Source organism: Saccopteryx bilineata, chromosome 5, assembly GCF_036850765.1.
Source record: "Saccopteryx bilineata isolate mSacBil1 chromosome 5, mSacBil1_pri_phased_curated, whole genome shotgun sequence".
Classification (NCBI taxonomy): Eukaryota; Metazoa; Chordata; class Mammalia; order Chiroptera; family Emballonuridae; genus Saccopteryx; species Saccopteryx bilineata.
Genome location: NC_089494.1, coordinates 57,381,672 through 57,404,535, shown reverse-complemented (window position 1 = coordinate 57,404,535; position 22,864 = coordinate 57,381,672). Strand labels below are relative to the sequence as shown.

General features: G+C 39.2%; 1 protein-coding gene across 1 annotated transcript in view; it reads right to left on the bottom strand.

The window, feature by feature from the left end:
* TTN (titin) overlaps positions 1-22,864 on the bottom strand; it is a 284,943-nt gene that overhangs the window by 56,324 nt on the left and 205,755 nt on the right. The window contains exons 233-268 of the mRNA XM_066233115.1: positions 22,660-22,850; positions 21,817-22,249; positions 20,215-20,523; positions 19,930-20,078; positions 19,800-19,832; positions 19,558-19,687; positions 19,170-19,469; positions 18,533-18,850; positions 17,251-17,547; positions 16,433-16,732; positions 16,032-16,346; positions 15,799-15,947; positions 15,197-15,347; positions 14,828-15,109; positions 13,259-13,561; positions 12,420-12,722; positions 12,037-12,318; positions 11,638-11,937; positions 11,240-11,542; positions 10,836-11,144; positions 10,439-10,720; positions 10,011-10,310; positions 9,631-9,924; positions 6,576-9,542; positions 5,938-6,258; positions 5,553-5,837; positions 5,155-5,454; positions 4,561-4,863; positions 3,623-3,898; positions 3,238-3,537; positions 2,828-3,130; positions 2,354-2,653; positions 1,541-1,828; positions 885-1,181; positions 492-794; positions 86-391 (exon numbers count right to left, since the gene is read on the bottom strand). Of these exons, the coding sequence (XP_066089212.1) occupies positions 86-391; positions 492-794; positions 885-1,181; positions 1,541-1,828; positions 2,354-2,653; positions 2,828-3,130; positions 3,238-3,537; positions 3,623-3,898; positions 4,561-4,863; positions 5,155-5,454; positions 5,553-5,837; positions 5,938-6,258; positions 6,576-9,542; positions 9,631-9,924; positions 10,011-10,310; positions 10,439-10,720; positions 10,836-11,144; positions 11,240-11,542; positions 11,638-11,937; positions 12,037-12,318; positions 12,420-12,722; positions 13,259-13,561; positions 14,828-15,109; positions 15,197-15,347; positions 15,799-15,947; positions 16,032-16,346; positions 16,433-16,732; positions 17,251-17,547; positions 18,533-18,850; positions 19,170-19,469; positions 19,558-19,687; positions 19,800-19,832; positions 19,930-20,078; positions 20,215-20,523; positions 21,817-22,249; positions 22,660-22,850 (12,582 nt within the window). The remainder of the gene's footprint in view (positions 1-85; positions 392-491; positions 795-884; positions 1,182-1,540; positions 1,829-2,353; positions 2,654-2,827; positions 3,131-3,237; positions 3,538-3,622; positions 3,899-4,560; positions 4,864-5,154; positions 5,455-5,552; positions 5,838-5,937; positions 6,259-6,575; positions 9,543-9,630; positions 9,925-10,010; positions 10,311-10,438; positions 10,721-10,835; positions 11,145-11,239; positions 11,543-11,637; positions 11,938-12,036; positions 12,319-12,419; positions 12,723-13,258; positions 13,562-14,827; positions 15,110-15,196; positions 15,348-15,798; positions 15,948-16,031; positions 16,347-16,432; positions 16,733-17,250; positions 17,548-18,532; positions 18,851-19,169; positions 19,470-19,557; positions 19,688-19,799; positions 19,833-19,929; positions 20,079-20,214; positions 20,524-21,816; positions 22,250-22,659; positions 22,851-22,864) is intronic.

The following is a 22,864-nucleotide window of genomic DNA, read 5'->3' as shown; positions in this document are numbered from 1 at the left end:
ATAAATGTTCACAAAGGAGTGCCCCATGCTCTCTTACAATACGACTGATGAGAGTGTGCGATGTGCTTCTCCTGGTAATACTTACTTAAGATGTCCTTGGGACAGTGGTTGTCTGGCACATCACTGGGGTCACTGATTCCAACCTTATTAACGGCATACACACGGAACTGATACTCTATGTTTTCCATCAGGCCAGTCACCTCAAAGCGGGTTTTTTGTAGCTTCTCTGGTAAATTGCACCTCACCCAGTTAGGAGAGTCAGCTCGCTTTACTTCAACGAGGTAACCAATGATAGGGCTGCCGCCATCATAGGCTGGCTTGCCCCAAGTGAGACTCACAGAGCTATGGGTTGTATCGTATACTTTAGGAAAAGCTGGTGGGCCAGGAGGATCTGAGGATAAATAATAATAACAAAATTGTCAAAACCCTCATTCCTGGTTGTTCAAAGTTGATTTTAACACAGGATAAGAGATGCTTTCATGACAACTTACACAGTGGGTCCCGAGCATAAACAGCTTTGGATGCATCACTGGGTTTCCCCGGGCCAGCCTTATTTATAGCTGTAACTCGAAATTCGTATTCGGTGCCTTCTTGGAGACCTGTTGCTTTTATAGTTCTTTCTATAACAGGTTTTCTGTTGACTTTAGTCCAGTTAACTGCCTGGGTTTCTCGTTTTTCAACCAAATAGCCAGTGATGGTCGAGCCGCCGTCATCTGCTGGTGGTTTCCAGCTTACCGTCATATGCTCTCTGGTTATGTTGCTAATAACAGGAGGATCACAGCGTCCGGGTGGGTCTGCAAGAATGATTGAAAAGGTTAATATCCCCATCTAAAAGATAATATTTAACAAGCCAAATGAAAAATACCACAGGAAAATGTTCCTACCATATGGGTTTTTAGCAATTGCTGGTTCAGTGAAGATTGGATCACCTACTCCGTATTTATTTTCAGCACAAATTCGGAACTGATACTCATGGCCCTCTATCAGTTTTTCCACGGTGCAGCTAGTGATGGGCACATTAGCAGAAACCTGTGCCCAGTTGGGTCTGCTCGTTTCACGCTTGTCAACGATATAGTTGGTGATTTCTGAGCCTCCATCTTCAAGAGGAGGTTCCCAAGAAAGCATTGCACGGTCTGAATACATCTTGTTGATTTTAACAGACGCTGGAGGACCTGGCTTATCTGAAAGAACAAGAGCGAGAAGTGAAGTCTTTCTCTAACATATGTGAAATGGGGAATGCATAGAAGGAAGGCCTGGAAATGTGGGTTGCAGTCTTTATATTGTCATTAACTTCTTGTATGACTTTAGAAGTCACTTAGTTTTCCAAAATCTCAATTTCCACACACGTAAAATTACATAACTGGAAAATGGAATCTCTAATGCTCTTTTCAACTTTAGAATGCTACTGTTCTATGATGGGAATAAGTCTGTGATTATATAATATACATCAGGCTATGCATCTTTTCTCATTATTATTCTGTAAATTCTATTGCATCACATTAGCCCAAAGTATGAGATTCTAATTAAGGCCTTTCATTACCTAACACTTTAAGCTTAATGGTGGCTGATTTGGAACCACTTGAATTTTCAGCAGTAATGGTGTAGTCTCCCGAGTCCTTCCTGTTCACGCTGAACAGCTCCAGGGTACACAGGTTCCGCTTCCTGGCTATTTTTATGCCTTCTGCTGGTTTTAGGAGCGTGCCTTCCTTCTTCCAAGAGACAGTTGGTGTTGGTTTCCCAAAAACAGTAGCATCCAGGCAAACGTTAGATCCAGCCTTGACAGTGAGCAAAGATTTCATAGCCAAACTCAGGTCTATCCTGGGAGGAACTGGAAAGGAATAAAATGATTTAATACATGCAAAGCTACATTATATACCTCATTAATAAAAGCAGAAGATTCATATGCTCTTTGTCTTTTAAGACAGAATTTTTATTTTATTTATTTAGGTTTTTTTTTTAGGAGACAGAATTTTTAGAATATATTCATTATAAGTGAAATACCAAGTTTAATACAGAAATTTGATAATGCTGAAAGTGTAAAGAAAAAGTAAAGATCGCCCATAATTCCAACATCCTTAAATTTTCATTGTCATCATTTTGGTGCATTTCTTTGTCATCTTTCTGTGCAAATGTATGGTTGAAATCATACAGTGCTCACAGTTTTATATCCTGCTTGTTTAGTTTAACATGATATTAAGATTCTCCATAACCACAGTTTTTCATGTCTGTACACAAGGTACCTGTAATTTTACTTGTTTTTTTCCCACAGATGTAGATTTACATTTTTTTTTAAAGGAGAATTATCATTATAAGTGCTGTCTACCTTTGCCTATGGCGCTCAACAGAATCTTACCATTCTCTGCGAGGATGGTCACTGGATCAGAAGGTTCAGAAGGCTGGCTGATATTTACTGCTGTCTTGGCGATTGCTCTGAATTGATACTGAGCATTCTCTTCTAAGTCCGTGGCTGTGTACTCTTCCTGGGGAATCTGGTGAGGTGTAGTATTGCACCGTACCCACTTATCACCAGGAAGTTTGCAAGCTTCTACGAAATAGCCAATAATTTTGCTGCCTCCATCATGCTTTGGACGAGCCCAGATGAGGGAAACAGTACTCTTAGAAACATCAATAACTTCAGGCTTTCCAGGAGGATCTAAAACAAAAAATGATAGTCTCGGTGTTTATCATAATAGAAAAAGTTTTAAATTTCCATATTTCACATGATCACCCAGAACACATTTCTGAATGGAAGTAGTAATTTTCAGGGTCTCCAAGATTTAAATGTGCTTCCCACCATACTAAAAAATAATAATAATAAAAATCTCACCAACGGGCATTCTTGCAGTTACATATTCTGTTGGTTTGCTGGGTGGGCTGGATCCAGCTTTGTTCAGGGCATAGATTCTGAATGAGTATTCAAGACCTTCCACGAGGCCGACGCAGGGATATTCAGTTGACCGGACAGGAGTATCATTAGCTTTCACCCAGAGCAAACTGTTTCTTTCTTTGCGTTCAATCAGGTAACCGGTAATGGGGCTCCCTCCATCACTATCTGGTCTGTCCCAAGCCACAAATATGCAGTCTTTGTTGACTTTAGTGATTCGTGCATTCTTCGGTTCACTAGGAACATCTGGAGATGAAGACAAGGGAAATCTCAGTTTCTCCCTTAAGTAACAGACTAGAAAGAAAACAAAGGGTTTTTGTTTTTCGTTTTTGTTTTTCCCGAAAGAAACATACCAAATGGGAACTTAGCCAGCATCTTTGGAGATGTGAGAGGCTCTGAAATGCCAAAACGATTTTCAGCACGGACCCGGAAGATATACTCCTGGCCTGGGATCAGTTTCCCAACTCTGCAGGAAGTTTTTGTCACTGAAGCTAGAGCTGTCACCCAATCCCCTCGGCTGACATCACACTTCTCCACTATGTAATTGGTGATGTTACTGCCTCCATCCTCCAGAGGGATGTGCCATGACAGGGAGCAAGCATCGGCGTCTATGTCAGAAATGTCAAATGGAGGCTGAGGGGGCCCAGGAGCATCTGTGTAAACCAAGAAGAAAGATATATAAGAAATATGATTCTGATCTTCCTATTTAGATGTTCATTGGTCTAACACTTAACTTACCCATGACAATAACTCTGACTTTCTGAGTGTCTATCCCAGAACTGTTCTCTGCAGTGAGGCTATAGAAACCACTGTCATTCCTAGTCACATCTTTTATGATCAGAATTGAAGAAGTCTCTGTTTTATGCACCGCCAGGTGGCTGGATGTGACAACTGCATCTTCTCCTTTTTTCCATTTACAGATTGGATGAGGCTTTCCGTACACATGGGCTTCAACTCGGAGTTTCTTTCCAGCTTTAATAATAATTTGCTCTGGCATAAGGACCTTTGGTGGCACTAAAAGGAAAATAAAAATATGTTAATTTTGTGGGGACGTTATTTTCCTCTGAAAACTAGTGTTTTTCAAATTGTGGGTCTCAGCTCATTAGTAGATTCAATTTAATGTTGGCATGAAAGCTAATATTTTCTTTAAAAAATGAGATTTAATTGAATAGAAAATATGAGCCTAGCATGTTGAAGAAAGAGAGGGATTGTTTCAAGAAAAATTTTTTTAGCTATATATATGTCTTGTATTGTAGTAAAAATGTAGGTACTGTGTCACGAGTGCAAGTTTATTTATGATGTGTTGTGAGCTCAATTGTTTCAAAGCTACTCTTCTCTACTATTATTCAAGTATTTCTGGAACTATATTCTTCAGGGAAAAATATCTACATGTGAAAGAAAAATTTTAATAAACTTTATCACATGATAAAAATGAGACAACGAAGGCCTAGCTGGGTGGCTCATTGGATAAAGTGCTGTCCCGGTGTGCTGAGGGTGTGGGTTTTATCCCTGGTCAGGTCATGCATGAGAAGCAATCAATGAATACACAACGAAGTGAAACAACGAAGTGGAACGAGTTGATGCTTTTCTCTCTCTCCTCCCCCACCCCCTTTCTGCTCCCTCTCTCTTAAATCATTGGAAAAGTTTCAAAAATGAATGAGATAATGATAACTTACACAGCTGTTCTTTGGCTTCATACACTCCTTCTGCTTCTCTTGGCAAACTGACTCCAACTGCATTTCTAGCTGCTACTCTGAATTTGTATTTCTTTCCTTCCTTTAGGCCAGTAACAACAAGGCTGAGATCTTTAACCACCGAGTACTCTGTCCACTCATCTGCAGGCCGCTCCTCCTCTCTGTAACTTATGATATAGCCATCAATTTTAGCACCCCCGTCACGCAAGGGAGGTAACCAGGCCAATGTGGCGCTGTTCTTTGTCATTTCAGTAACTTCTAGTTTCTTTGGAGGATCCGGTTCACCTAGAAGAAAAACGGGATTTAGAGAACTGTTCAGGTCACCCAACCAAATCTATTTCTTAATATTCTTAAGTGTTCACTGTGCCACTTGCTTCAAAATATATGAAAAATGTTGTTGGGTATGTTGAAAGTAAATATTAGAAGATGAGTTAAGCAGCGAGTTAAATATTTATTTGTACCGTTTGGGTTTCTACAAATGAAAGCTCTTTCAGCGGGCGATCAAAATGTCATGGTGTCTTGACCTTGCTAAAGTAGGGACTGGAGTTGAAAAGAGGAAGAAAGGCTATTACTCACTTAGAGGATCTGATGCAAGCACTGGTTTGGGGATGTCTGTTGGGACGCCGGGGCCATACTCGTTGACAGCAGTTACTCTGAAGAAATACTCGTTCCCAGGGACAAGGTTGGTGACTTGGAAGCTGGTTTTCTTAGCTTCTGGGGTAACTGTTGACCACGTCTTTCTCTCTGCCTCACGTTTCTCCACAATATAATGTGTCACTTGGCTCCCACCATCGTTCTCAGGAGGGGCCCAGGAAATGTGGCATGATGTTTTAGTGACATCCGAAACCTTTAAGTCAGCCACAGGTCCAGGAGTATCTGTAAAGAACCACAAAATCAGATATACGTGTCTCCTTAGCCTCCTTTTAAACTAACGCATTTGTGAAGGGGGAGGAAGTAGCTTCTGAGTAACTCACCTAATACTCTGACATTCACAAACACCGCCTTTTCTCCAGCTGGGTTCACAAGTGTCAGGGAATATTTTCCTGAGTCATCACGAGTAGAATTGGGGATGACAAGGAAGGCCATAGTATCAACCATATCAACTTGTCCTTTTCTGACCACATTATCAATACCCACTTTTCGCCAAGTGACCTTAGGAGCTGGTCGCCCTCTCACTATGGCAAACAGTCGAATTGGGCATCCTGCTCTCACTGTGACCAGTTTTCTCATGCTGGCATCCAAATCAATCTCCGGAGGTTCTGCAAATGATGTGAAAGCCATTAGCTGACTTTATAGAATGTGGGGAAATCATATGAAAAGTCAAGTATGAATGAATGAAGTGATAAAATAGGGCCTCACCTAAGATTTCTTTAGGTTTAACGGCATCTTTTAATTCTGCAGGGCGCCCAATGCCAACCTGGTTTTGGGCACACACCCTGAATTCATATTCCTGGTTTTCATCCAAACTGGTAGCAGTGAATTCCATGCGAACAAGTTGTGCTGCAGCATTGCACCTTTTCCAGCCTTCATCAGGTGATGTATCTGGTTTTTTGGGTCTCATTTCCACAACGTATCCTATTATCGGTGCACCACCATCGTACACTGGTTTTCCCCATGCAAGAGTTATGGAATTTCTGGTTGTGTCAACCACTTTGAGATTGGTTGGTGGGCCAGGTGGTTCTGAAAATAAATTATGTAAGAACAAATTTATACATGGTTAACTACTGCTAGTGATACTTTAATGCATAATTTTATATGGTCTATTCTCAATGAAAGATAGGCTTTTCAATATCCAATTACTGAGTACTCTTTATTTTCTTTCATAAAATTAGGATCTACCCTTGTCTGTACATTTCAGGTGATTTGGTAAAAAATCTACTTCTAAAAATATTGGATAAAATAAAGTTTTGATGTTACAGATTTAATTTATTTGTCTAACAACTCTGTACTTGAGATTAAGGGTTGGCATAATATCAGAAAAAGCAAGAGTATCCTACCTATGGGGTCTTTTGCCACCACTGGTCTTGATGGCAAGGATGGTTCCCCAATTCCAATTTCATTTTCTGCCTTGACACGGAACTGATATTCATGTCCTGGGAAGAGATTCTGTACTTTCAAGCGTCTCTCAGGGATTGCACTCTTGTTAACAGGGACCCATCGTGTAGACAGTCTTTCCTTTTTCTCCAAAAAGTATCCTGTGATGGACTTTCCACCATCATATTCAGGTGGTTTCCAAACCACAGTCATTTCTTCTTTGCTTACTTTAGTGATATCTGGGGGGTCAGGGCGACCAGGTCTATCAAATTTGGTTTTTGCAATGACTGGTTTACTTTCTGTTGGAGGCCCTGTGCCTATTTTATTTTCTGCACGGACTCTGAAAATATATTCATTTCCTTCTATGAGACGTGTTACTGTAGCACCGGGTGTTAACACATTAGCAGAATAGGTAGACCAAACCATTCGCTTGCTCTCACATTTTTCTAGAATATAATTTTGGATTTCACAGCCACCATCATCCTCTGGTGGATCCCAGCGAATAGTACACCTATCACTGGACACATCAGAAATTTTCAGATTTCTTACAGGACCAGGCTTATCTAAAACATTGACAGTGGCATAGGCCACAAAACTGCCAGCTGTGTTGGTTGCTGTGATGACGTATTTACCACCGTCACTTCGCTTTGCTTTAGTAAGAGAAAATTTAGATGACTCAAAACTGGTGTCAATCTTGACCCGTGGGGATCTTGTTAAGTCTGTAGCATCTTTGTCCTTGGTCCATGAAACTTCTGGGAATGGTTTGCCTCTAACACCTGCCTCAAGTCTAATGGTGTCCCCTGCTTTAACAGTTAGCACACCACTCAATTTCAGATCAAGTACTGGTTTCTGCAAATCTTCTTTCACAACAACTTCTTCTGTCTTCACCCAGTCACTTTCCCCACCTTCATTCTTCGTTTGGACTCTGAACTCGTAAATCTGGTTTTCAACACATCTGTCAACCATGTAGTGAGTTTCTTTAATGCTTCCTTTGTGTACTCTTTCCCAGTCAGCAGAACCCTTCAGCCTCCTCTCAACATGATATGACAGGTTTGGACTGCCACCATCATAATCAGGCCGTCGCCACTTTAGATAGACAAAGGTCTTTCCTTTATCTGCAATATGAAGGTTTTCAGGCTCACCTGGTCTATCAATTGGGTTAATAGCCAGAATTGGAGTTTTTGTTTCAATGGTTGGCCCAACACCTACTTTATTTTCTGCGCAAACTCGAAAATAGTATTCATTGTTGGCTAATAGGTTGGCTTTGATTAGTCGCTTAGTGACATCGGAAGCAACAATTGACCAGCCTTTCTGGTTTGGCTTGCGATATTCCACTATGAAATTTGTTATCTCTGTGCCACCATTATCTAGTGGGTTTTCCCAAGAAATTGTGCAGTTCTCTTTGTTTACATTGCTAACCCTTAAATTCTGGCAAGGCCCAGGTCTGTCAAGGACATTAACAATAGCGGAACCTTGGGCATGTCCACTGCTGTTCTTAGCCGAAATGATGTACTTGCCATGATCAGCTCTAACAGCTTCTTTAATCTGTAACTCAACACGAGGTAGATCATGAGTTATGTCAATACGCTTTTCTTGGACCAACACTTTGCCTTCTTTGGACCAAGTTATGTCTGGTTCAGGTCTGCCTTTGACTCGAGCAAGAATACGTATTGTTTGGCCCACTCTAACGGTAATAACATCACGGCAAGTAACATCAAGTTCCACTTCTGGAGGATGAAGGATGTCTTTTGCAATCACAGATTCTGCTAGTTCTCTTGGCTCTCCTTCTCCCACAATATTGGCTGCCTTTATACGAAATCTGTACTCATTTCCTTCAATTAGCCCAGGTACCCTATAGGCACATTGCCTGATGAGTTCATCTTTATTAATCCTGTTCCACTGGGTTGTACCAGCTTTCTGACATTCCACTACATAGCCTAGAATGGGGCTACCACCATCACTGAGAGGCTTTGTCCACACCAAGTCAGCTGATTCTTTGCTCTTGTCTTTCAGTTTTGGATTAATAGGTGGTCCAGGTGGTTTGATGGGCCGGCAAGCTTTTATTGGGTCAGAACTTGGGGATGGATTGCTTAGTCCTGCAAGATTTTCAGCAAAAACTCTGAACTCATATGTATTTCCATCATAAAGTCCCGTCACTCTAAACCTCAGGTCCGCTATTGGTGTTTTGTTGACCCTCACCCATTTGCCTGTTATTTCTCGACGTTCCACATAGTAACCAATTATTGGACTGCCACCATCAGATTTTGGTAGAGTCCAGGACACTGTTGCAGCATTTTCAGTAATGTCAGTAACCACTGGTTTACCAGGAGGTGATGGAGGATTAAATTTATGCTTAGCAACAGTAGGTATGGAGTCAAGGGGAGGACCGACACCCATCTTATTCTCTGCACTAACTCGGAAAACATATTCGCAGCCCTTATGTAGATGTGGGACTTTCAGCTTTGTCTTACTGCCTCCTGAAGAGACAACACCCCATGTTTCTTTTCTTGTATCTTTTTTCTCAACAATATAATTTATCACAGGGCTTCCTCCATCATCCTTAGGTGGCTGCCATGCGATAGTCATATATTCAGGGGTAATATCCAGAATATCAATAGGCCCTGTTGGTGGACCAGGAACATCAAGGACAGTAAGATGTACAGCTACTGTTTTGCTGCCCGCTGCATTGGAAACTGTGATTTGGTATTCCCCAGTGTCTTTTCTTAAGCAGTTCTTAATGGTAAGTACTGATGAGAAGCTGTCAGTTTCAACTGTGAAATGTTCATCTGTTGTAATCTCACTCCCATCGGTTGTCCACTTTGCGGTAGGAACGGGTACACCTTTTATAATGGCCGGAAATCTGACTGTAGTTCCAGCTTTTACCACAAGACCTTCGATTAATTTTACGTCCAGCTCTACAGATGGAGGCACTAAAAAGTAAACATAAGGAAATTAGATTTTTTTTTTTTATAATATGAGTTTTAAAAAGAAACAAAATAATGCCAATCCAAAAATCACCTAGTTTTTCTTGACATTCTATTGGAATAGTTGTGTCAGGGAGACTAAGACCCACAATATTTTCAGCTTTTACACGGAATCTATAGATCTTTCCTTGTTGTAGTCCAGTAACAACACATGCTAAGTCTGTTACAGTCTTGAACTTAATCCAGTCTTGGGTTCCTTCCTCTTGATATTCCACCAAATATCCAGTGATTGGAGAACCACCATCACGATCTGGCTTATTCCAAACAAGGGATACTTCAGTCTTGTCAACATCTACATGATGTAGGTCCTTGGGTGGTCCAGGGGGATCTTTTCAAAAGAAGAATTTAGGATGAATAAATGGTATTCTCAAAAACAGTCAAACAATACTTTTGTATTTTGAGAAAGCAACTTACGTAGAGGATCCAGAGCCTTGATGGGTTTAGGTGTTTCAACAAAAGGACCACGGCCATACTGGTTCTCAGCAGCTACTCGGAAGAGATACTGATAGCCTTCATTAAGATGTTTAGCCCAGTGACTCTTTTTCTTTGATGTAGTTGAGACAGGTGACCACTGGGCACTGGCAACATCTCTCCTCTCAACCACATAATTTGTAACAACAGAACCACCATCATCCAGCGGTTCCTTCCAGGTAAGATAGCAAGAATCTTTCCTAATTTCACTGACTTCCAGATCTCGAGGCGGCCCAGGCTTATCTGAAAAGTGTTAAATAATGTAGTTATATGTGACTTAATCCAGATAAGAACTCAAAATGTATCACAATTTACTTTTAATTTGTTGTATCTTATGACATCAAAAACACTGGAAGTATTAACATTCTTACCTAATACGACTACTTTTACTGAGACAGTTTTTGAACCGGCTGGATTCTCCACCGTTAAGGAATAAACTCCACCATCTTCATGGGCAGCATTACGAATTTCAAGCTTGCTACCAACTGGAGTAACATCAATTCTTGCTTTAGTTGGAGCCTCTCTGTCCTCTTTTTTCCAAGTTACTTTTGGGAATGGCACTCCTTTGATGATGGCACTAAGTCTTAGAGTATCACCAACCTTTATGTGTTGTTCTCTTGCCATGTTGGCATCAAGAATCAACTCAGGGGGTTCTAGAATAAAGAAAACAATACTTTTAGGATTGACTTGCTACTGTATTTAACAAATAAACATGTACAATGCGACACCTATCTTCCTTGAAAATGCAGCAGAGAGCATTTTACTCACCAAGTCTGTCTTTTACCAGTACAGGTTCAGGAACGTGAGCTGGGTCCGATTCACCAGCTTCATTGACTGCTAGCACTCTGAACTTATAGGATTGACCATCCCGAAGACCAGTGACTTTATATTTAGTTTCAGGACATGATTCAGGAGTATGATTGGCTCTTTTCCATTCTTCATCTCCAACTTTCTGGTACTCAACAATATAACCCAGAATTTTGCTCCCACCATCATGACGTGGTGGCTGCCATGTTAGGTCAACTGAATTACATGTTGTATCTATTGCTTCAGGATTAACAGGTGGACTTGGTTTAGCTACATAATAAAAGGAGAAAGTTAAAAAGTGTTAGAATATACCTGAAAACAAAGTTGGATAATTTGAGAACTGAATGAATATTTTAATATGATACCAATTGGATCTTTAGCAAAGATTGGTTTGGATGGTGGGCTTGGATCTCCAATACCAATTTCATTTTCTGCAGACACCCGGAATTCATACTGACACCCTTCCAGAAGATCAGGAACCTTAAATTTAGTGTATGGGTGGATCGGCTCTTTGGTAACTCGAACCCATCGTTTAGACATAGTTTCTCTCTTTTCTAGAATGTAGTTCGTTATGGGCTTTCCTCCGTCATTTGGCTTGTTCCAGGTTACTAATGCAGAGTCTTTGGTAACTTCTGTAACAACTGGCTGTTCAGGTGCATCAGGAACCCCTATGACAAACAGTAGCAGGATGCGTTAGAAATTTAGTGTTCTTTCTATTAACAACATCAAATCTCGAATCACAGAAATGAAATGTAATGCATACTAAAACGATCTTTGGCTTTCATTGAATCAGACACCAATGGATCACTTATTCCATACAGATTTTCAGCATTTATCCGGAAAATATAGTCTTTTCCTTCAAGCAGTTTAGAAACTTTGAATGTTGTTTTAGCACATGCAGATGTCACAGGCATCCAAACATCCTTGCCAACTTCCTTCTTCTCAATAACATAATTGGTAATTTCACTGCCTCCGTCATCTAAAGGTGGCTTCCAAGAGATAACCATGTACTCTTTGGTTACCTCGTCAAATTTAACCGGTCCTACTGGTGGTCCAGGACGGTCTGCAGCGAAAAAAAAAAAAATCACGGTACAAAAACGCTATTTCCATTTCTGTTTTGGAAATAACACAATATCTATTCTTCTTTCTAAATAATACTTACCAACAACATTAACTTGACAGAAACCTTTCCTAGAGCCTGTACTATTTTCTACAACCACACAGTATTTGCCAGAGTCTGAACGTTTGGCCTTGATCTTCTCTAGAGCAAGTGTTGTCGGAGTGGTCTTTATATGAGTGCGATCATCCTCCAGCACATCAGCTTCATCTTTGAACCACGAAACCTTAGGCTTTGGTTTGCCTGAATAACGGCCAGTGAGGGCAAAAGCTTCACCAACTCGAATTGTGATCTTATCTCTGAAGTCGAGGTCAAGTGATGGCGGAGCTAAAATTTATAATTATAAAGGCAGGTCAGTTTTACTGATGTTTTATGGTAAATCTATACATGTACAAGTTCTCAAAGCATAAACTGAGTTGGACACATACCCAGTTCATCCTTGCAAGTGATTGGCTTGGTGCAAAATGATGGCTTGCCTTGTCCAACAATATTCACGGCACTGACACGGTACTCATAGGTATCCCCTTCTTTTAAGCCTTTAACAGTGTATTTTCGGCTAAGTAAGTTGTCCTGTGTAACTTTGTGGAACTTCTCAGTTCCAATGAGACGACTTTCTAGGACATAATTAATAATTTCTGATCCACCATCATACTTTGGAGGGTTCCAAGTCAGAGTAACAGAATCTTTAGTAACTTCTTTGACTTCCAGGTCTTCAGGACGCTCTGGTACAGCTGCAAGTGTAAGCATGGAATTACAGTGAAAAAAAATGTCATGTTAAGAATATAGTAAAATTAGTAAGTAATTCTTTCTCAGGGTTGCATTTCAACATTCAACTATCTGCTTTGAAAAGTAACAAAAGAAGTCTCATCATAGAATCATTAGAGCTAAAAAGGACCTAATAAAAGCTAATTTCCTCTGACAGATGAGGAAATAGAGGTTCACTGAGGCTGAATAATTTAGGAAAGTTCTCCAGACTTCATAGTATTAGAGTTAGGAAACATTTCATATTTATGCTGTTAAATGGGAATTAAAAAAATAATCAATGTAGTATATATGGCAGGATTTGAAGATTCAGATATGTTCCCATAATCTTTTTTTACAAACACATTCAAATACTACCAACATCAGATATTGAGTGTTTGCCTAATGGATGCTTATCAAATGAACAAAATGTTTGGCATTTATGGACATACTTTCTCACCCTAGTTTTTTAAATTAATTGAGTGAAGAAGCAATTAAGAATGAAATTGTTTTAACTTGTACTCACTTATCGGATCTCTGATGACAATTTCACTTGTTGTTTCAACAAATGGGCCTATGCCAATACTATTTTCAGCTGCAATTCGGAAAAAGTAGGCTTTTCCTTGAATGAGACCCTGGACAGTAGCATTTTGTCGGGTAACTGTATATGTCACTGGGGTCCATGCCCTACGGTCAGCTTCCCGTTTTTGAATGACATAATTGGTGATTGGAGAGCCTCCATCATCTTGTGGAGAAAACCACGTCAGTTTGCAGGAGTCATTGGTTAGGTTGTCAGACAGGAATGGTGTTCCAACAGGACCTGGCACATCTGAAAATCAGAGGAAAAGATTTCTAGGTCTTGTCTTCAATGAACTATAGGGCTCAATATTTGTTATCCTCTGTTTTTAAAAGGGACAAAAATGTTATGAAAAAAATAAGATTTTGTATTTATTGAGTTGGTTTTCCTCCCCTTGGTATCTGTTTTCACCCATATATTTAGATAAAGTAGATTTGCAACTGTTATGGGTTGCTACTGTGTCAGTAGAAGCTGAAGGAAGAGGAATTGTTTTCTTTCTGTTAGTAATTTGTGAGTTGAGTAGGATAGGAGCGAGCTGCTGGGAAGAGAATGCCTAGAGGGAGATCAAAGGGAGTAAGGAGTGACAGCGTGGCTATGTTTTTGTATCCAATTTACTCTTCAAAGGGAAAGGGTTATTTCTGGGTCATCAGTGAATCAATGAGGCACAAGAGGTGCCAAGTCTCAGAAAGACCTTTAAGATAGAAATTTAACCTGGAAGTATACCAGTTGTCAAATTAAAATAATAGCCATTGGCCAAAGGGGTGTTTAGTAGCTTGAAACGAATCTAAAATCTTACTGCTCACTGAGATATTTTTCCTTATGCCATTTTCACTAATGAAACCAAAACATGTTTTCATAGCATTAATTATATTCAATGAGAACCAATTATTTTCACATACAAACTGGCTGTGGAATATGGTCGCGCCTAGAGACATGCTGAGAGAGAGATCTGATTGGCAGGGGCGGGGGGGGGGGGGGGGGCTTCACTTTCTGAGCAATTCACTGGAATAAAGCAGCCAGTGAAGGCATAGAAAAACTCTGTGGAGTTCAACTCTATATTCAGTGACTATATTCAGTGTATGCAATATTGATTACAGAATATGATGCTTCTCTTCAAATAGAATACAGAAACCCTTCAAAGGGATTTTTGCAGTATTATGATAATTAGCAAATTAAGATACAATCCCATGATGTGCAAATAGTCAATCTTAGTATAAACATTCATGTACATTTGCAGGGAAGTTACTTTTATGAAAACTGCATAATAGCATTGTAAATGCTATGGTGGCAAAGTCAACATACAAAATTATATGGTCGGAGTACAACCATATAAAATGTGCCCAAGGATAAAGAAGCAAGGAGAGAATTTAAAAAAATGCTAATAGTGGTCAATGAGATTGGATGTGATTTTTCTTATTTTTGAAAATATTTGTAACAGTTTTATTTCTATTATAGCTTTGTTGTAGATGAAATAAGAATGTTATTTTTAAGTTGCACAGGCAGATTGAAAGTATTTACCTAATACATCAACGATAATTGTCTTCTTCCTTTCTCCCCCTTCATTTTTGGCAAGTAGAGAATAGACACCTTGGTGGCTCCTCTGGCAATTCTTGATGACCATGGAAGAGCTAATGGCTGTGGTCTCAATGGTGGCTTCTGGAGGTAATGCTTTTTCATTCATGTTCCAGGTGACAGTTGGAGGAGGCTTTCCAGACACATAGGCAATGATCCGGATCACCCCTCCAGCATGCACCACAATTCTGTCTCGGACGCTAGCATCTAGCTGAAGATCAGGTGACACTGGAAAACAATTGAAAATTCCAAATGTGATTTTCATTTCTAACCCAAAACATAATTCTATATAAAAGTAACAGAAGTATTAATTACCAATTCTGTCCTTCATTTCAATGGCATCTGTGACTTCTCCAGGTTCCCCAATGCCAGCAATGTTGACTGCTCTAACTCTAAATTTATAGAATGCTCCTTCTTTTAATCCTGTCACAACAAGTTTTGTTCCTCTCACTTCTTTATCTTTAGCCTAAGGAAGAGTCAAAAGTGTTTTACAATTAGAATAGTTCTTGGTAGCTACTTGTTTTAATAACTTTTTAAAGTATAACCAATGACATATTTAACAGTCTTTGGGAAAAGACTGTTGCCAGTATAGGTATAGAGGTAAAATCTTATAGGTAAAAACTGAATAGAATATTTTGCCAGAAATTATGTTTTAAAATCATTGTCAAAGGATTAAAAAAAACCTGTAAAGTTCATTTATTTAACTTTTTAAGGATTTATAACCAAAGATAAGTTAACAATAATATAACTTTTCATTAGATTTTTGACATAACAGAAGTCTGGATTATCAGTTATAATTATGTTATTTTTCTAATTTCTTAATCTAAAAAATACAGATAGAAGTTAAGGGTCTGAGAAGAACTACTACATTTTTAGTTTATTCATAGTACATTTTCATAATGCCAAGTTTTAGTTACCTTTTCCCATTCTTCTTTTCCTTCTTCTTTATATTCAACAATGTATCCAGTTACTTTGGATCCACCATCTTTTAGTGGAGGAGACCACTCCAAATCAGCAGATGATTTAGTCCAGTCTGTGACTTGGGGAAATGGAGGACCCGGAGGGGCTAGAAAGAACCAGTATACATTAATATGACTTTTCCATGACACTTTGGAGGAAAGAAAAAGAAAGAAATGATTTTAAGGCTTACCAATTGGATCTCTAGCAGTCACTGGGTCTGATGGCAGACTTGCTGGACCCACACCAGCAGCATTGATTGCATATACACGGAACTGATAATCAGAGCCTTCAATAAGACCAGTCACTTTATAAGAAACGCCCAAAGTCATGGCTTTGATAGGATCTCGGTTAACTCTCTTCCATCTCTTTGAAGTGGTGTCTTTCATTTCTAGCCAGTATCCTGTCACAGGAGAACCTCCATCATATTCTGGCTCTTCCCAGTTGACAGTCATGGAGTTACGAGTCACACTGCTGACTGTTGGTTTATCTGGCGCTCCAGGGACAGCTGTGTAAAAGAATCACATTGATTCATAAGAAATTATGAAAAATACCAATAAAAATGACTTTGTATGTGAACCATGTTCTACTTACAGAAGCGGTTTCTTGCTGTTTCAGGTTCACTGTCAAGAGGCTCCCCAATTCCGTATTTGTTCTGCGCCATGATTCGGAATATATACTCATGGCCTTCTAGCAATTTGGGAACTGTGTAGGTGCACTCTTTGGGTTCATTGGAGACGTGTACCCAGGTTTTCCTATTAGCTTCTCTTTTCTCAATTACATAGTTAGTAATCTTAGACCCACCGTCATCTTTAGGTGGAAGCCAAGATAATGTCATTTGGTCTGCTGAAACAGATTCAAACTTTATTGGTCCCACTGGAGGGCCAGGACGACCTAAAATGGTATAAAAAGGGAAAACTTTATTAGTAAAATGATTTTTTTTTTTTCTTCATTTTTCTGAAGCTGGAAACAGGGAGAGACAGTCAGACAGACTCCCGCATGCGCCCGACCGGGATCCACCCGGCACGCCCACCAGGGGCGGTGCTCTGCCCCCCAGGGGGCGATGCTCTGCCCATCCTGGGCGTCGCCGTATTGCGACCAGAGCCACTCTAGCGCCTGAGGCAGAGGCCACAGAGCCATGCCCAGCGCCCGGGCCATCTTTGCTCCAATGGAGCCTTGGCTGCAGGAGGGGAAGAGAGAGACAGAGAGGAAAGCGCGGCGGAGGGGTGGAGAAGCAAATGGGCGCTTCTCCTATGTGCCCTGGCCGGGAATCGAACCCGGGTCCTCCGCACGCTAGGCCGACGCTCTACCGCTGAGCCAACCGGCCAGGGCCAGTAAAATGATTTTAAAGCCAAAGATTATATTTGTGAACAGAAAAACATGTAGTTTTCATAAAGCCATGCAATTTTTACCAAGGACATTCAGTCTCATCTCCTTTGAGGCTGTTCCCAGATTATTCACAGCTGTGATGGTATACAAGGCAGTGTCACTTCTGCGCGACTGGGGAATAACTAAGGTGCAAGTGTCATCCACCACCAGTTTGTTGACATGGGTGTCATAGATGACAGGTTCTTTATTATCAGGCTTCAGCGGAGGAGCTTTAAACCACGTCAGTGTTGGGAACGGCACACCTTTAATTTTGGCCACAATGCTAACATCAGTTCCTTCTTCAACCTCCATGAATTCTTTCAGAATAATTGATGGTGGACCTAGATTATTAAAAACAAAAAGTTGTCATTAGGAACATAAAACACTGAAGGATAGAAAGCAGAATTCACAGTGATTAGAAAGCTATCTGGATCTATAATAGGCAGGCTTTGTAAGGCAGCTCAATAGAAAGAACAGATCTGTCTTGAACTAATGTACGCCAGTTTGGGGAGCAGGTACACGTGGTCATCATCCTTCATCTACATGTGGCTCTGTACAGCTATTGCCTCTCACTTACCGGGGATTATTACGCATATAGGTATTGAAAAAGGGCAGAGAGAAATGAAAACTATAGTAGCTTAGGCGTGGGAGTTCTTTCATGATATTCCCTTCAGTATTTATGTAGTTATGAGGGACCTACTGTGTTAATTCTGAGATGAAGTCCCTTTGAAGAAATGTAACTGTTAGTAGAGGCAAAGCAAATTTCCATTTTCCATAAATTTAGTATAAGAATGTACAAATAGGGTTGTGACTATAGCCCTCCTAAATTTAGAAGAGAGAATTGAACAAATACACAGCAGTAGTGATGTTAACAATAATTAGAGGAAGAATTATTATCATATGGATATGTATATTTTATCTATTAAAATGGATATGGTTTTTTGTCAGAGAAAAGGAAACTAGATTGTGAAGATAAATGGGTCTCAGCAGTTGCTGAACAAATAAATGACTGCTTTCTTCGCCTTTGGAGGAGCACACAGAGGAAGTGCTCTGGTTTCTGATAAGTAAAACAGCATGCATGGAGAAAAATTTTCTTAAGGAAATGCCACACATCATCTTTAAGTAAGGAAAAGGTCATGCGTAAGGAAATACAATAATTCTTCGGAAGTTGAAGGAATGGGTGATTGAATAATGTGCCCACGTCCACACTCAACCCATTGTAGCTTCCCAATGTATAGACATGTCTCTTTTTATTTTGGACTATTATTAAACATCTAAAAGACATTCACAGAAAAAGGTGCTCTCTATTAACATGTTGGTGCTTACATGTCTGGTCTTTGATGATCACAGGGCCAACAGTGGTTGAAGGTTTGCTGACGCCTGCAGCATTGACAGCTTTGACTCTAAATTCATATTCTCCACCCTCTGTGAGGTCTTCAACAGTAAATTCCAGCTCTTCCACATCACGCCTATTGCACTGTCTCCATGCTTCTTTCTTTGTCCCAGTAGGGTCCCAGGCAAGGCACTCAACAATATAGTGGGTGACAGGGGAGCCTCCATCATTCTTTGGGGGTTTCCATGACAAATGTACTGTGCTCTTTGTTATGAGGCCAATCTTGAGTTTAATCGGAGGGTCAGGAGGATCTTTAAAAATAGTTAAAGGAAGTAGTAGTAAGTATTGTTTCATAACTATACTTTTTTTCAAGTTTGAGATGTTATTTTAATTTTTTTTTTTTTTACTTTATTTATTCATTTTTAGAGAGGAGAGAGAGACAGAGAGGGAGAGAGAGACAGAGAGAGAGAAGGGGGGAGGAGCTGGAAGCATCAACTCCCATATGTGCCTTGACCAGGCAAGCCCAGGGTTTCGAACCGGCGACCTCAGCATTTCCAAGTCGACGCTTTATCCACTGCGCCACCACAGGCCAGGCGAGATGTTATTTTAATCATAGATTTAAAAACTTACATATCGGATCTCTGGCAGTGGTCCTCTGAATGGTTTCCACAGGCGCACCAATACCAAAGCGGTTTTCTGCACGTACGCGGAAGAAGTACTGCTGTTCAGAGATGAGATCAGGAACTACAAATGAGGTGCTGCCACAGTTTGGATTGACTTTAGTCCAGGCTTTCCCATCCACAGTCTTCTTCTCAATAACATAGCCTTTGATCCTGTCTCCCCCATCATCATCTGGAATCTTCCATGAAAGTCTGCAACTACCCCTTGTAACATCACTGACTTTCAGATCTTTGGGTGGCCCTGGTACATCTGTTGAATTCATATCACAATATAAGCAATGTTGCTTTTAAAAAATAATTTGTTTTTATTCCATAGTAACTTTTAAAGTCTTCCTTACCCATGACTTTAACTCTGCAGCTTGCAGTCTTTTGTCCTGCTTTGTTCTTGGCTGTGATGCTGTATTTGCCCGAATGAGATCGTATACACTCCGGAATAATAATTATTGATGAGTTTTCAGCAGTCTCCAGCTGTAAAAAACAAACAAACAACCCCCCCCAAAACACAGTAGTTATACATTAAATGAAATAATAGCAGTATTGAAATTAACTAGATTCTGAATCTTTTCAACTTTATTATTACCTGTGCATCTTCAGGTATATCATGAACTCCATCCTGTTAGAAAAGAAGATCATCAGTTGTAATATAAATATTCCTAGTGTGATTCAAAAGGAGACACAGAAAATTACAACTTTTTTTTTTTTTTTTTTACCTTCATTGCCTTCTTTGCCTTTCCATCAAATTCCCAAGATGATTTTGGTGTTGGGCGTCCCTTGATGACAGCAGGAATTTTAATCTGTGAGCCAGCTTTACAAACCAGACAGTCCTGTGCTCCAATGTCAATGTAAACTTCTGGTACCTCTGTTAACACCGGGAATAAAGTAACAGAATTCAGTTCACCATACTTAAAAAAACATAATTTACATACCTTCAGTCAATTAGTCAATTTCATAATAAGATCAAAAGATGAATACATAAATGGAATAGGGACTAGTACCTTGAATATCAGTGGCAATGATCTCTCCAGTCGTATCGCTTGGTTCAGATTCACCAGCTTCATTGACAGCTTTCACTCTGAACTTGTACTTTCTGAGTTCTTTCAAATTCGGCACCACACATTCACAGGCAGTTAGAAGTGCGTCTGGTTCATTTACTCTTTTCCAATCGGTAGTACCTTCTTCTTGCATTTCTACAATGTATCCCTTAATTGGACTGCCACCATCTTTGGCTGGGGGTTTCCATGCTAGTGAGATGCTTGACTTTGTTTTATCTTTTACCTCTGGGCAGGAAGGTGGCCCAGGTGGATCTAGTAAGAGAAAAAACACAAAGTTTTGAAGCTAATGGAATACTAGTTTTATATACTATAGCAATGTCTTACTATAAATGATCATATTTTTTTTAATCTATGAGAATACAAAAATAGGAATGCCAAAAGAATAGATCACCTTCTAGAGAAGAGAAATATTAGAAAGTCTATTTTCATTAACATTAATTCAAAAACAAAAAAAGCAAACAAATAACTTGAATTAGAAAGACTACTCACTATCCCTAGATAGATCTGTATTCTATTTACACATGATTGGTGAAAAGCTATTTTACGTTTGCAATCACTTTGAAGAGATACTGTAATATTTAATTCACCATAAAATTAAAATAAAAAATAATTTCATCAATAGTTGATTAGCTGGTATCCTCTGAACACAAACTAATTTTAATGCCCTGTACAGTCATTGTCTATAATAATCAGATAACAATACTTTACACTTTGACAGTGGTTTTCAATTACAGAAATTCTTTTCCATTCTTCATTTTTTTTAACCATAGTGCTTCCCTCTTCAGTGAACAGTACAGTTACTTGCACACAGCACATGTTCAGTATTAGCTTGCTAAGTGAATGAATGGCTACTATTTCACTTTATACATATGATTTATATACAACTTAGAGTATTTTAATTCCTCTTTAAAACAAATACCTTAATATTTTTCTACAGAGAATTCTAATCGGATATATTATGCAGTAAATACAATTAATCATTAAGGCCATGATATTCTGATTTTTGAACTGATCTGCTCAGAGAAGTATTTTTTTCTTTTATTTGCCCCCACAGACTGTTCTTGAGAATTTCATAATTCAGTAAATATTACTAAAAAGTTAACAGTATTTTACTTTTTGTTAAACTCCTACTGGAGACTCTGATTGTTTAGTGAGGGAGACAGATTTTTAAAGTATTTAATGAGATAGGGGTTTATTAAGGTATGGGAGCAGGGAGGAGTTTATAATCCAGGGTCATTATTATTGTGATTTCTCATAAAAATAATAGGTTTAATCCAAGAATTCAAAAACCATATGGTCTAATGTTTGTGTGCATATATGTGTGTGTGTGTGTGTGTACATATATATATATATAGATAGTTGTACATAGTATTTGTATATATATACACATATACATATGCACTTCAAATAGTCTCTGTAAGTATGAATCTTTTAACTTTAATAAATAAAATAGTTTGGCATAGAAAAATACAAGAAATTTAAAAGCAGAATTATCTATTTAGTGGTTTTGCCCTTTATAAATTCCAGCAATGGAAGCATACTTACATATAGGATCTCCTGCAATAGCTGGATCTGATGGTTCACTGGGAGGGCCAATTCCTACAGCATTTATTGCCATTGCTCTGAACTGGTATTTAGAGTCTTCAATTAAACGGGGAACATTAAATTCCAAAACTCCTTTAAATCCCACTTTGGTTATCGGTGCTCTGCTAACACGTGCCCAGTAGGGACTTCCTTCTTCTCTCTTCTCCAGCCAATAGCCAGTAATTGGAGAGCCACCATTGTCCAAAGGAGGAGTCCAGCTCACTAGCATCGACCCCTTGGTGCGCTCTAAAACTTTTGGTTTTCCTGGAGGTCCAGGAACGCGATAAGGATCTTGAATGACCACTTTATCTGTTTTGCATTCATCACTGGTTCCATATTTATTCACTGCCCTGACTCGGAATTCATACTGACCATTGGGAATAAGTTTCCAGATCTAGAAATCAGATGAATAAGAACTTCTTAAAAATAATAAAGTCATGTTGATTTTTACTTATCTTAAAATTAGTTTCTTGGTAAGGAAGGCTATAAAAAGAAATAAGTCTATAAACTCAAACAAATATATAGTTTTAAAATATGTAAACTCTAATATGGAGAAAGCCTTTTTAAAAATGAGAATATGTAAGTTTATTGTACCTAAGAGTAGATCTCTCTAGGAAAAGAGACTGTGTGTCATCAAATAATTGTATTTACCAAGAGGCCTTATGTGCATGATGCTAAAAACTATAACAAAATTTTTTTTGTGTGATTTTGAGTTTAATCATTAAATTTTAAGGTTATGTTAGAATGGTGTTTATTCAAGGTCTTACCCTTTTAATGTGTATAACAAAATATTTAAGAGTTTACCCCATATCTCTTCTCTACAGCAGTGTTGGTGACTTCTTCCCATTCAGTTTTCTTCCTACTTGCATCACGTTTGTCAATGACATAATGGGTGATTTCACTGCCACCATTGTCTAGAGGGGCATCCCATGTCAAATAGCAAGATTCAGCTTTAATGTCAGTAACAGCAAGATTTCTTGGTGGGGCTGGACGATCTGGAAAGGAACCA